We start from the raw sequence: 13,426 nt of genomic DNA on the forward strand, positions 1-13,426 counted from the left end.
CGTGTGTCCGAGTCTGGGTCGCGATGAGAGGAGATCCGAGAGATCTCCACAATGCTAGAAACTTATAACTCAACCCTCAACTTGTATATATAGCTTTTCTTCTTATTTTTAACTTCATTGTGTATATAAACTTTTAACTTTTCTTTCTTTCTCTTTTCTTATTATTTTTTTGTTAGCCTATTTTGCCATTTTGAAAAATCGAAGTCCATTTCATAAAGTGCTGATGATATTTTTGTTCACACACAAATTTCGGTTTTTATACATAGAGTAAGGAGCGACTTAATAATATAAATATAGATAATACTTTTTAGGCTACATAAATAAGCTACGAAAAGTAAGCATCAGTCAAAAAATTTGTGGCCTGCAAAATTGTTATTTCTCTTTTTGTTTTAAATGTTACTTAATCACTTTAGTTACTATTTCATAAATATACTTAATTACACATAAAAAACAATAAAATAACTTAAGGAAAATTATATTTATAAAAGACAATATAAATGAAAAAGATGCGTAACGAATATAGACTGGAAATTCCAGTGCAAAAAAACCGTATGCAGTACGAATCTTATCAATTTATTTTGTCTTATTGCTTAATCCGATGATTAAAGGGTTATTTTTTAGGGTGCACTGAGGTTAATACTTTTTAGAATATTTTTATCTTGGCCATTGGACTCCTTGACTGACAATATGTTGCATATATATATATTAAAACGTTAAGGTTATGCAAAATGTAAGATTGACGAGACAGAACTAAAAACAATGAGCAAGAGAGAGAGAGCCACAAACAAACTAAACGTTAAAACAACATCATATTATAACCAGCAATGCATGGAGAACAAACACACATTCCCCTCATTATTTGAGCCCACACCATTTCTTCGTTATCGGAGAATCTTTTAAGTAGTGGAAACTGTAGGAATCGAACGACGCGAAATGGGATTGGACGGATGCAAAACACAGGGTAGTCTTCCCTTAAAATAATATATTTCTTTAGAGATCCATACAGAACACTCCGTCCAACTGAAATAGAGGGTAGGTCGAAACATGCAAACAGAATAATAACAACTGACCTATTTCCGGTTTTCACTTTTACAAAACTTAACAAGAAAGGAAGCTAACTTCGACACGCCGAAGTTTATATACCCTTGCAGATAGAACTTCGATGACTAGAAATCAATTTGATATAAATTATATATATTTATGTTAAAAAACAATAAATTAATACCTGCCGATCATTCCTATGGCAGCTATATGATATAGTCGTCCGATCCGGCCCGTTTCGACATATATACGAGTGAGAGTGTATAAAAATCTAACTACAAAGTTTCATTCAGATAGCTAAAAAACTGAGAGGCTAGTTTGCGTAGAAACGGACAGAAGGACATGGCTAGATCGACTCGGCTGTTGATGCTGATCAAGAATATATATACTTTATATGGTCGGAGGTGCCTCCTTCACTGCGTTGCAAACTTCTGACTGAAATTATAATACCCTGCAAGGGTATAAAAAAAGAGTCCTTTGGTTCTCATAAACCGAGTGTATGGAGATATTATCGTCGGCTTTCTGCTTAAATAAAATCAAAACTATAAAATTAACATAGTCTTAATTACAATAAAATATATAAATGTACAGATAGTCGACAAGTCTCTGTACATTTTTATAAGTAAAAAAAAAACGTAATGCGATAATGGGAGAACACACCCATTGAATCATTAAATTCATTTTTCCGGAACCACTGTTCTATGTAAGTGCATGTGAAATCCGGAACTGACCCCGAACCCAAGAAAAAAATATATTTTCTGGAAAAACAGAGCTAGCGGAAGGGGGAAGAAGCGAAGAGTCTGGGACGGTGTTGGCCGATTCATCGCTGACGGATCACTGAGACGCCAGACGAACCAGGAGGCGTCGACGACGAATCACAAAATAATGAATGGAAAGAAACCCCACGGGATGCTGATTGATCCACAGGCAACAATTGCTTGGTTATGGAGAGAAAAAACACTGAGGGTTGTTGGGTTTGTGGCCAAACCCGCTAAATTCTACGGCGTTTACTCACCCAGTCCGCGGGCAGCCACGTCGGTGGCCACGAGGATTGAGTGCCGGCCATTGCGGAAACTCGACAGCACAAAGTCGCGCTCCTGCTGCGACTTGTCGCCGTGAATGGCGCATGCGCGCCATCCCTGGCGTGAGATATTGCGCGTAATCTCGTCCACGCGCTTCTTGGTTTCCACGAAAATAATGGTTTTGGTCTCATTCTCGGCCGAGATGTCTGTCAGCAGCTTGACCAGCTTCATCAGCTTCTCGTTCTCATCGCAGACATCGACGATCTGCAGGATGTTATGGTTGGCGCTCAGCGATAGCGAACCGATGTTAACCTGGATGTAGTTGTTCAGGAACTCTTCGGCCAGCTGGCGCACTTCCTTGGGCCAAGTGGCGGACCACATAAGCACCTGACGATCTGGGCGGATCTGCTGCATGATCTTACGGATCTGTGGCTCGAAGCCCATGTCCAGCATTCGATCGGCCTCGTCGAGCACCAAGTAGGTGCAGCGCTTGAGCGAGGTGGTGCCCCTCTCAAGGAAATCTATCAGTCGGCCGGGTGTGGCGATCACGATCTCTACGCCGCGCTCCAGATCACGAGCCTGCTGCCCTTTCGGTGCTCCACCAAAGATGCAGGTGTTGCGGACATGCGTATTGCTTCCGAACTCGATGGCCACCTGCTGGATCTGCTGGGCCAGCTCCCGGGTGGGAGCCAACACCAACGCGATGGGTCCATCGCCGCGCTCCAGGCGCGGCTGGTTATTGATGTGCACCACCGCCGGCAAGACGTAGGCCAAAGTTTTGCCCGATCCGGTCTGGGCTACGCCCACCAAGTCCCTGCCGCTGAGAGCAATAGGCCAGCCCTGGGCCTGAATAGCGGTAGGCTTGGCAAAGCCCTGCTTACGGATCTCATTCATCACATAGTCGGGGAAGCCGCCCTCCTCGAACTCAATACTGGGCGTGGGAACCTGATCGCCCTTAATGGTGATTTCGTTGCTAGTGAGGAAGGTTTCAGTTTCGACCGGGGTCCGGGCCAGCACCGAGTCACAGGGCTTATAGAAGTTCTTGCGGAACGGAGTCAGGTTCACCTCCGACCATATTATCTTGGGCAAATGAGCACCATGATTGGACGACCGTTGGCCATTCTGTCCGCCGAAACCATCGCGCGGTCCTCCCATGCCGCCGCCCACGCCGGGCCCGCCATTTATGCGACGCTGTCCGCCATTGACGGGGCCGTGGCCATGTCCATTAAAGCCCGGATACGGGGCCGAGCGATTGCGTTGAAACATTCCAGCGCCGCCGGGCGGAACTCCACCTCCGCCCATGCGATTGGGAATCATGCCGCCGGCCAGGCCTGCGCCTCCAGCTGCTCCTCCACCGCCGCCGTAGGCGTTTACCTGTCCGTTGTACCTAAAACGAGCGTTAAATGCCATGAAAATGGAATTTGGATTTTCAAGCAAAGCCAAAATGTAGAATTTCGCAATGAACAATCCTTTTTTATGTAATTTTCATTTTTTACTGCCATTTTGAATTTATTGATTTTCGACACTTGGCCCCCGGCCTCATGGCCTCTTCGAATTCCGGCTAAACGGAAGCTACGAATGCGAAAACTAATTTGTCACTTACATGTTCATTGTTAGGTGATTGCAAGTGCGTAGATCTTTGGCCAAATTGAGGTAATTATAGCACTTTTAACAATTTTTTCACTTCACAATTTTTCCAGCTCCTACGTCGTTAGTTCAGACTAATTTGAAGTGTTGGAAAATGTCCGAGTGTTATGGAGACGGTCACACTTGAAAATGCATCGGCAGAATACAGTAATTACTCAAACTATTTATTTACAAATTCTCATAACGTTTAACATCAAATTCAAAAAATGCACTAATTAAGTACATTTGAAATAAATGAATACATTCATTTCAAATTCCCGCGTTCAGTTTTTATGCTGTTTTCTGTCACAATATTCTATCGATAGCTTACTATACGTCATATCGATATTATTTTCCAATAGTTCAGACTAATTTAAAGTGTGGCGAAATGTCCGAGTGTTATGGAGACGGTCACACTTAAAATAAAGAAAAATCTTAAAAGACATAAACAATGCGGACCAGCTACAAAAAGAACCGTCCCTTCGATTTTAAGCTGATTTCCTTGGTAGAACCCAATCCCGTGCTCTATAAACGATCTGGACTGTCGAACTACGAAGCCATGAAGGCCAAAACGGATATTTGGGCACAGATTTCACAGAAAATGGGCTGCGATGGTGGGAATCCCGAACTTATCCCTAGAATTCATCTAACCAATCTACTCTTCCCCAGTGGACTTCTGCCTAATGCGCTGGAACAACCTACACTACCAATTCCGTAAAGAGTTTCGGCGGGCAGACACCAGCGGTTCTACCTGGCCGTACCTGGAACGCCTCCGATTTCTGGCAGACAGCCAGCCTCGACCCAGAGCCAGGAGCAAGCCCAAAGCCAAGGATTCCCCAAGCAATAGGGACACAGTTGTCAACGAAAAAGAGACCGCTGTCCAGTTCCTGTGGGAGACGTACGAAGATGGGGAAATACCCCAAACCCCAAGCACTTTTATTATAGAGGAGATCGTCGAGGAGCGCAACGATCAGATAATTCAGGAAGAGATCATATATGAGGCAGAAGAGGAACCCCAACCAGCGCACATACTCTCCCCACGAAGCAGTTACCTCCAGATGGACCAAGTCCTCGCCCAGCTCAAGGAACCTCAGCGAAAACGAGCTAAGCGCAGGATCACAGCATTTCTGCTCAAGTGCCAGCTGCGTGCCTTAAGGAATCAGTCCGTGGAGGATCTGGCTATATAACTTCACATACTCGCTTTAACTTTATTAAAAATAAAAAACAGAAACTAAGATTACGCCTTGCACTTGTCTAGATCCAGCCAGGCTACCTTGGGCTTGATAATAAACTGATCGCGCGGCAAATTGTCAAGCATGGCTGCCTGCTGGCGGACATACTTCACCAGCCGCTCGATTTGGGCGTAATCCTCGCAGTTCATCTCAAAAAAACGGCGCCACAGGGCAGAGGCCAGTACTCGGTCATCGGACATAATGCCCTCGTCGTAGGCAATAAGAGCTGCCTGAAACTGCTCGGATAACGTTTCGATCTGCTGCCGGGTGCGGGAAGGATTGTGGGCCTGCGAGCGAAAACGAGAGTTAACTTAGAACCAAAACTCAACTTAAAACTCACTCCCAACTTTTTGGCACGGGTGTTGACATCGCCCCACATGGCCTCCACGATGCAGTTGCGCAGGAAACGTCCGTCCTCACCCGTCTCAGAGCCCTCGGCCATGGAGCGCATCAGCAGAAGCCACACATGCAGCTCCGTGACGAGGAACCAGGAGTTGAAGGTGTTGGGCAGATTAAAGTCGCGAAAGAAGACCACATAGTTGATCTTGTCAGCCACACTCTCGTACAGCAGGTGGCTGCTTACCTTGAGGCGCTATTTACAGGGAAGATATGCAAAAACATGAAAGATTTCAGTTTAGATAGGGCATCTTTGACATACAGCTTTTGTGTTCGGTGCGAATCCCACTTTAGTTAGCACTCGTTTAAGAATGCCGTCTTCTACGGCTCCGGGAGTCGCTCCTGTGCCGGGCTTTGTCTTATTTGGGCTATCCACAACTCCGGTGGAGGAACACAAACGGCAGGATTGCTCGAAAACCGAAAATTTCGCATGAGTTTTCCTAATTGTCGGCTGTGTTACCTATAACAAAAATGAAGTTATTGCTTGCGTGTTTATATAAGAGTTGCATGCAATGCATATATATATATTTATATATCTTGAACCAGTGCGATTTCAACTTGCCCATGTTTTGCTGGCAGCACTTCCTACTCGTGCTACTGCCCGAGTGCACAGCATTTTAAAAAATTTACAAATTGGCTAAACAAAAGTCGAGTAAAAAAAACCAATTACACGCGACAACAGCCGAAAACAGCTGTTCGCATTGATGGACTTTCTTCGGTAACTACTTCTATCGTACTATCGATAGCTGTAATATTTTTATCACAATTGTATTGTAGCTATAGGAACCGATACATTTTTGAAAAAACTAGGGATGAGAGTGAAAAATTATTTACAAAAATCCGATATTGATATCGTGAATCGTGCTTGTTCCATCTCTAGACTCAATAATCGACAGCTACCCATCGCTAATGTGAAATCTCTAAATCGAAAAAAATAAAGAAAAAAATTAAATAAAAGAAAGCAAGTGATAATTACGCACGAAATGCTGCGTTTGGGCCGTCAATTGTGCCGCCAAGTTGACGACATGAGGCAGAATGCATACAGCGTCACAGGGATTGCGAACCTACAGGTGGTCAGCAGAAAGATGACACAACAGCGAGTGCGCATGGATTGGACTACAATTCCACCTCCAGCGGCCAAAGAAAAGGAGAAGATCACCGGTCTGGGATGGTTCTTGCTGGTGGGTAACAGATCTTCCTATAAGTCTTGTAAATATCAAGTCTTTCTACCGACTCTAGCTCATTCCAGCCACAACATTCGGCTTGGGCGTCTGGCAAGTGAAGCGCAAAATATGGAAGGAACAATTGATCAAGGATCTAAAAGAGCAGTTGAGCGCAGCGCCAGTCCACCTGCCGGACAAGTAATATTCATATCCCTCATTCAATGCAACAAGTATCTCCCTCAATTCAAAATAATCTTTGCAGTCTCAGCGATCTGGATCTTATGGAGTACCGCCTGGTAAAGATACGTGGTCGGTTTCTGCATGAAAAAGAGATGCGCATGGGTCCCAGATCGCTCATTCGTCCTGATGGTGTAGAGACCCAAGGAGGGCTGTTCTCCCAGCGGGATTCAGGCAATGGTTATCTTATAGTTACGCCTTTTCAGCTAGCTGACAGAGAGTAAGCCACTCACAGGGGAAATCCAGATTAGCCTGACTGAATTCCTCATTCCCTACAGTGACATTGTCCTGATTAATCGGGGTTGGGTGTCGCGGAAGCACGTGGAACCTGAATCCCGGCCCTTAAGTCAACCAAAGTCGGAAGTGGAGATCACAGCCGTGGTGCGTAAGGGAGAATCACGTCCTCAATTCACACCTGACCACAAAGGAGGCAATGTCTACCTATATCGCGACCTGCCACGCATGTCCTCCTCCACAGGAGCGGCGCCGGTGTTCCTGGATGCCATATACGATGAGCAGACAGCTAAGAGCGGCCCAATTGGGGGCCAAACCCGTGTAACCATGCGCAATGATCACTTGTCGTACCTGGTCACCTGGTTCAGTTTGTCAGCAGCCACAAGCTTCCTCTGGTACCGACAGATAGTCAAGAGAAAACCCTTCTAGTTAAATTCAATCTTGTTATTTGTATAAAATTTACAAGCTTCGTGTAAATGCTTGGTTTTTTTATTATTGAACCTCCGCAGGAGAGGATAGAGCCCGCGGAGGCTTTTATATTGCAACTGCCGGATCGGCGCAGGAATTGGAATTAATAGGAATACAAATACGCTTCTAGCTGAATACTTTACAGATCTTAGGTCGGGATCAAATTTAGGATTTAAAATTAAAAGTTTCAGGCGAAGAAATGAATTAACAGAAGTTCGAAAATGTTTAATATTTAACTGAATTGTTCTCCTATCAGATTACCTTTTTATAAAAGCGTCGCTTGTGTTTGCTTATTGCAATTATGTACAAAAGAGTCGCATTATTTAATACTAATAAGAGGTGAAAATTAAAATGGAAACCATTTGAGAACTTTAAACTCTAAACATCTAGTAATATTTTCCTGGACTGCAAACACTTTTCTAGATTAGATTTAAGCTTGAAATTAATATAAGAATTATTACTTTATACTCGCTTAGAATCTTCGTCAGACTTTCTTTGTCCCATAAATCGTCCAACGCAGGGTTGCAGATATTTACAATTTCGTCTCGCAAATACTGGAAATTTCGCCAACTTTAAGTGTAAATGCCACCACCCCCTCCTTAACCATCGTCGTCCGCCGCGCCTATAGCTGCGGTACAATGCCCCACGACCTGAGCAGTCCAGCGCGCTGGTACTTCTTGCCAATGGTCTGGACATGGAAACCGATCTGCTGAAGTCGCTCGTGATCGAGGATTTTGCGGCCATCAAAGATGTACGCCGGCTTCATCATGGACTGGTAGATGCGCTTGAAGTCCAGGTCTACGAACTCGTCCCACTCTGTGCAGATGACCAGAGCGTGTGTGGCTCTCACCGCACTGTATGGGTCGCTGTGGATCTGCACTGCCTTCTTCACATTCTCCGGCGACTCCGTAACCGTCGGATGCGTGAGGTCGTCAATGATCTGTTCGGGCTCAACCTTGGGGTCGTAAATGTCTAGCTTGGCACCCTCCTCCAGGAGAGTTTGGCATACTGTAATTGCCGCTGTTTCTCGGGTATCTCCCGTATTCTTCTTGAAGGCGAACCCGAGGATGGCTATCCTCTTGTCCGAAACTGTGTTGAACAGACTCTCGATGATCTTCTGCGAAAATCGTCGTTTCTGGTAGTCATTCATGTCGATCACCTGCTGCCAGTAGGCGGCCACTTCTGGTAGATTGAGGTTCTCGCAGATGTAAATCAGGTTGAGAATGTCCTTCTGGAAGCAGCTACCGCCGAAGCCTACGGAGGCCTGCAGGAACTTGGAACCGATACGAGAATCTAAACCGACGGCCCTTGCCACCTCGGAGACATCGGCACCAGTGGCCTCACACACAGCGGATAGCGAATTGATGCTGGAGATGCGCTGAGCCAGAAAAGCATTGGCCGCCAACTTGGACAGTTCGCTGCTCCACGTATTGGTGGTAAGAATGTGCTGCTTGGGTATCCAGTGCTCATAGATCCACGAAAGCTTCTCCACAGCCTGATGGCCCTCGGGCGTTTCCTCACCGCCGATGAGAACCCGATCAGCATTTAGCAGATCATTGATAGCAGTCCCCTCGGCCAGGAATTCTGGATTAGACAGGATGTCGTAGTGGATGCCGGGCTTCTGATTTGCCCGCAGAATGTGCATGATGCTTTCCGCTGCCCGCACGGGCACCGTGCTCTTTTCAACCACAATCTTGTTGGACTGCGCAATCTCTGCGATCATCCGGGCTGCACTCTCCACATATTTAAGATCCGCCGCTCGTCCTGGGAATTAAAGAAAAAATGTATCTTATTTACTGTAAGTAATTCAGGAAAATCATATATATACATCGTTAAAATTTTTTAAAATCGGCTAAAACTTCACACTTTAAATTAAGTATGCAGTTTTATTAAGCAGCTAAAATGAACATACGAACGCTTTTCGAATTGGAATTAATGCTTTTTTGGCTTAGTTATGAGTTTTTTACATTAACATTTGTCGTAAAATTTTCATATAAAAATATTGGTAAATATCGACTAAAAATTGGTGTTGCAATTTTAGTCAGAAGCGAAAAACGTAGTGAAGCAGTCATTTCCGACCCCATAAATCATATATATTCTTAATCAGCATCAACAGGCGAATCTTCCTAGCCATCTTTGGGACAAAGAAATTTTGATCGATTTTTGAAAAATTTTATAAGGGGTTACATCGTTAAAATTGCCAAAAATTGGCAGAAAACCGTATTTTTTAAGATGTTAAATGGAGTATGCAGATTTATTAACCTGGCAAAAACTATCACAGGACCGCTGTCCGAATTTAAATTAATGCCTTTTTGGCTGAGCTACGAGATTTGCAAGATTTGGTTTTAGGACAAATTTTCATATAAAAATATTGGTAAATATCTACTAAAAAATGGTATTACAATTTAGTCCGAAGCGAAAAACGCAGTGAAGCAGTCATTTCCGACCCCATAAATCATATATATTCTTGATCAGCATCAACAGGCGAATTTTCCTAGCCATCTTCGAGGCAAACAAATTTTTTTCGATTTTTGCAAAATTTTATAAGGGGTTACATCGTTAAAATTGCCAAAAATTGGCAAAAATCTGTATTTTTTAAGACTGTAAATGGAGTATGCAGATTTATTAACCTGGCAAAAACTATCACAGGACCGCTGTCCGAATTTAAATTAATGCCTTTTTGGCTGAGCTACGAGATTTGTAAGATTTGATTTTAGAACAAATTATCATATGAAAATATTGGTAAATATAGACTAAAAAATGGTATTGATTTTAGGACAAATTTGTAAATAAAAATACTGCTAAATATTGAGCCAAAAAATGGTATTGCACCTTTAATCAGAAGCTTAAAAAATAGTGAAGGAGTCATTTCCGACCCTGAAAGGCATTATAGTTGTGTACGAAAGCTGATGACATATGATAAGTAGCGCCATTAAAATGACAGCGAATTATTATTATAATATTTTTTCACATATATTTACTTACCCTTGCCATTGCCGCAGGTCTTTGTGGGCGTGTTCACCGAGATGAAAATAAGGTCCGCCTCCTTGATGGCCGTCTCGATATCCGTAGAAAAGAACAAGTTAACGTTTCGGCACTTTTTCACCACATCATCGAGACCGGGCTAAAAGAAAGAATAACAGCATTCAAATATTATACAAATTACAAGTCGTTGGCCTAGATTTAATTTTTCTCTTGAAATGCCAACCACGATCCACCCAACAGCCAGTTGAAGACGTTTCCCTCTTTGCTCGCCGATAAGATTGTATTATATTTATTATATATGTATGTTTGTATGTAGAGGGAAGTCTTATCCGATTCCGTTTCCTATGAAAGCTATCTTGCAATTAACCCGCTGTTGCTGGTGTTTACGTGCCGAAAGAGCACTTTGAGAGATTCAGTTTTAAGGCGTTTAGCAACTAATTAAGAAAGTATGACATCGGATCTTACAATGACATCTCATGCATGACTTATATTCACACGAATTCTTTTTCTCCTTTATTTCCAACTTCATTCAACGTTTTCAGGCAGAGTTGTTTCCGTTTTTGATTCGATTTGAGTATTGAGTGTTCATTGAACTCGTTTTGTGAGAATCAAAATTTGCATATGGGTTTATGTGGAGGTGAGGCATGTGTTAATAACGAGAGATCTGGACATCATCTACCTAGCATTTAGCTATAAAACAAATTCAAAACTGATCAATATTAGAAAGTCATAAATGAAAGGTATTCGTGCTTTTAAAAATGAAAAGTTATAGAGATTGCAAAACTAGGGAGACAATAATAGGTACACAGACAATGAGCAAACGAGTAGATAAAAAAGCTAGCCAATTGTGCAAATGCAAAAACAAGCGGAAGGATGTCAATGACGATGATTGACAATGCCTCTTCGATATTTCCAGCAAATTGCATTGCAGGTACTCAAAGTTATGACCACGTTTGCTGCCGATGATGCAATCTTGGTAAGTGAATATCAATAGCGAGAGGCCAGCCAGCCTCTGCGGGCACCGCTTCTGTGTGCTCATAAAATATATTAAGAGTATATTTGTCTGTAACAGGCAAACATCTCTAACTTGTACAGGGCTTAAAACAAAAACGGTTTAAGCGACTATGGTCATCAAGGCTTGTGGTTAATTCTTAATACGTGTGTTCAAATAGTCATTTCTAATAAAAAAAAATGCCTATAACAAAAACAGAATTAATTCCGGAGCTTGTAAAAGACCTTCCTCTTTTTCCCTGAACTGAGTAATAATAGAGAAAATAGGCGAAGCTCTCTCGTTCGTCACCTAGCTGCTTTGGTTGTTCATTGCATTGATTGTAAATTAAGTAATAGCTTCTAATATAATTTTTCTACAAATAACCATAATCAACACAAAGACAGCAAATTTATAATCTTCCCTAGGGCCTATTGTTCTTATAGAAAAGGGTTCGGAGAGAAAATACAAACAAAATATATAAATACAGAAAGATAGCCTTGTCCGAGTAAATAGCTTGACTGTAATATAGGTATATATGTATAATTTGTTGCCGTTTTTTTTCCACAAAGCGTGAACGAGACAGCGGGAGTGGAGGGGTAGATAAGGAGTATGTTTGCCACGAACGTGGGTAATTGGACAATTTCCATCTAATGTGTACCCGCCTAACGCCTCGCGCTTATCTGCTCCCGCGACTGCGACTCTGTTTTGGCGCAGACCCCCGATAAGGGGGAATAGAGCAGCTAAGTGCGAAGAATTGGGCCGGAGCCCTCTAGAATGGGGGCAGGCGGAAGCCAGGACGGAAATGCGACAGTGGGAGGTAGTGATTACCGTGCTGAAATCTCCCGGAAAGAGGCTTACACCTTATGGCTTCCGAAATGGAGAGTTGCCTGAGCACGGAATCTGAAAAGTAAAATCGATGTACACGCTTGTTTTGCTTTCCAAATCTTATTTCCGCCATAATCTTTGGCTCTGTTTGTGAGTTTTGTAGTTTGCTTTGGCCGTCGCCTATATCCATATGAATGACTAATGGCCGCCAAAAACGATGACGGACTGACTGTCTGGCCATAGACCTTGTTGTGGGCCAAGTACTAGTGACCAAGGCACCTGAGAGAGCCCAGAAAGTGCGGTATACGCACTGATCTCTTCAAGTGTAGAGTACAACACTGCGAGAAACTTAATTTTTACAAGTAACAAAACCAAGTTACTCGAATTATTGCAACGGTAACAGTTTTTAAATGTTTACGTAAACTTATAAATACTACGTTTTCATAAAAAATGGCTCATAATTAAGATGCGATATCTATTGCGCTTTTCGCTTCACATTTGCTTTACTTTTCCATAGATTTTTGTTTAAAAACTGTTCCTATTGGTTGGTCCCTGAATCAGATCGGAAATTCTTGCAGTGCATGGGAAACTGGTTTGTTTTGGTGGGAAGAAGGGGAGTGGGCTGCCTTTTAGCCACTTGAGCATTGAGCGGTCAACGACGTTTCGTCTTCTCTCGATGGATCTCCAGTTTGATTGATGTTTTGTTTGTTTAGGATTAGTTTAAACCCGAATAAAAAACAAAAACTAAAGAGAAACTGCAAGGCCAAGGCGTGAGCGCTCTCACACAAACATACACACACGCGCGCGAGCACTGGCACATGGACGCTTCCTACGTACACACAATTGAAAAACGCACCTCGTAAATTGGTAATTTATCCGAATTCCACTGGGCAATCCGCTCGGAGCTCTTGTCCACTAGGGTAATGACTATGTCGGGACACTTGAGCGCCATCACCGCGCAGGTGGGGCCCCCGACATATCCCGCGCCGATGCAGCAGACCTTCATTGTTTTTCTTCGAGTGTTGTTGTTTATCGCCCGAAGAGAGTGTGTGATTTACGCTGATTTCTTGCGGACCGTCGCTGCGCGTGTATTTTTTGTCGAGCGGGAGTCGGATCGATGCGGTGGTTCGAACGGATGTAATTACGACTGAGTTCCACCCACCCGCTAAATGTTTAAACCAAAAGAATATATATGTATATATGTAT

At 43.2% G+C, this 13,426-nt stretch overlaps 5 protein-coding genes across 7 annotated transcripts in view; 2 read left to right on the forward strand and 3 right to left on the reverse strand.

Moving 5' to 3' along the window:
- The window catches only part of LOC110178723 (uncharacterized), a 33,967-nt gene extending 29,946 nt beyond the window's left edge, over nucleotides 1–4,021 (reverse strand). Inside the window, exons 1-2 of one of the 2 annotated variants that reach the window (XM_020945929.2) lie at nucleotides 3,667–4,021; nucleotides 2,057–3,450 (exon numbers count right to left, since the gene is read on the reverse strand). In XM_020945929.2, coding sequence (XP_020801588.2) covers nucleotides 2,057–3,450; nucleotides 3,667–3,674 — 1,402 coding nt within the window. In that variant the 5' untranslated portion in view covers nucleotides 3,675–4,021. Of the gene's footprint in view, nucleotides 1–2,056; nucleotides 3,574–3,666 lie in introns of those variants that run through there. The other variant, XM_020945928.2, reaches the window with a different exon arrangement.
- LOC110178752 (uncharacterized) lies at nucleotides 3,764–4,924 on the forward strand. The gene is made up of 2 exons (XM_020945983.2): nucleotides 3,764–4,303; nucleotides 4,359–4,924. Exons 1-2 carry the CDS (start codon nucleotides 4,141–4,143, stop codon nucleotides 4,874–4,876), a joined length of 681 nt encoding a protein of 226 aa, XP_020801642.1. The 5' UTR covers nucleotides 3,764–4,140; the 3' UTR covers nucleotides 4,877–4,924.
- On the reverse strand, nucleotides 4,864–6,191 carry Uqcc1 (Ubiquinol-cytochrome c reductase complex assembly factor 1). The gene is made up of 4 exons (XM_020945982.2): nucleotides 5,880–6,191; nucleotides 5,580–5,777; nucleotides 5,262–5,513; nucleotides 4,864–5,208 (listed from the first exon to the last, which is right to left on the reverse strand). The coding sequence occupies exons 1-4, from the start codon at nucleotides 5,931–5,933 to the stop codon at nucleotides 4,927–4,929; spliced, it is 786 nt and encodes a 261-aa protein (XP_020801641.1). The 5' UTR covers nucleotides 5,934–6,191; the 3' UTR covers nucleotides 4,864–4,926.
- Nucleotides 6,166–7,802, forward strand: Surf1 (surfeit locus protein 1). Of its 2 annotated transcripts, none has more exons than XM_020946003.2 (4): nucleotides 6,166–6,498; nucleotides 6,557–6,678; nucleotides 6,743–6,937; nucleotides 6,996–7,802. In XM_020946003.2, exons 1-4 carry the CDS (start codon nucleotides 6,301–6,303, stop codon nucleotides 7,378–7,380), a joined length of 900 nt encoding a protein of 299 aa, XP_020801662.2. In that variant the 5' UTR covers nucleotides 6,166–6,300; the 3' UTR covers nucleotides 7,381–7,802. The 2 variants fall into 2 exon arrangements, with proteins under 2 accessions (XP_020801662.2, XP_020801663.1); XM_020946004.2 differs by having other exon boundaries at nucleotides 6,196–6,498; nucleotides 6,567–6,678; nucleotides 6,996–7,428.
- On the reverse strand, nucleotides 7,396–13,422 carry sgl (UDP-glucose 6-dehydrogenase sgl). Its single transcript, XM_020946002.2, has 3 exons — nucleotides 13,077–13,422; nucleotides 10,405–10,543; nucleotides 7,396–9,183 (listed from the first exon to the last, which is right to left on the reverse strand). Exons 1-3 carry the CDS (start codon nucleotides 13,224–13,226, stop codon nucleotides 8,042–8,044), a joined length of 1,431 nt encoding a protein of 476 aa, XP_020801661.2. The 5' UTR covers nucleotides 13,227–13,422; the 3' UTR covers nucleotides 7,396–8,041.
- Between the last annotated feature and the right edge of the window lie 4 nt (nucleotides 13,423–13,426).

This window comes from Drosophila serrata, unplaced genomic scaffold (assembly GCF_035046125.1).
Source record: "Drosophila serrata isolate PLE 108 unplaced genomic scaffold, ASM3504612v1 contig_116, whole genome shotgun sequence".
Classification (NCBI taxonomy): domain Eukaryota; kingdom Metazoa; phylum Arthropoda; class Insecta; order Diptera; family Drosophilidae; genus Drosophila; species Drosophila serrata.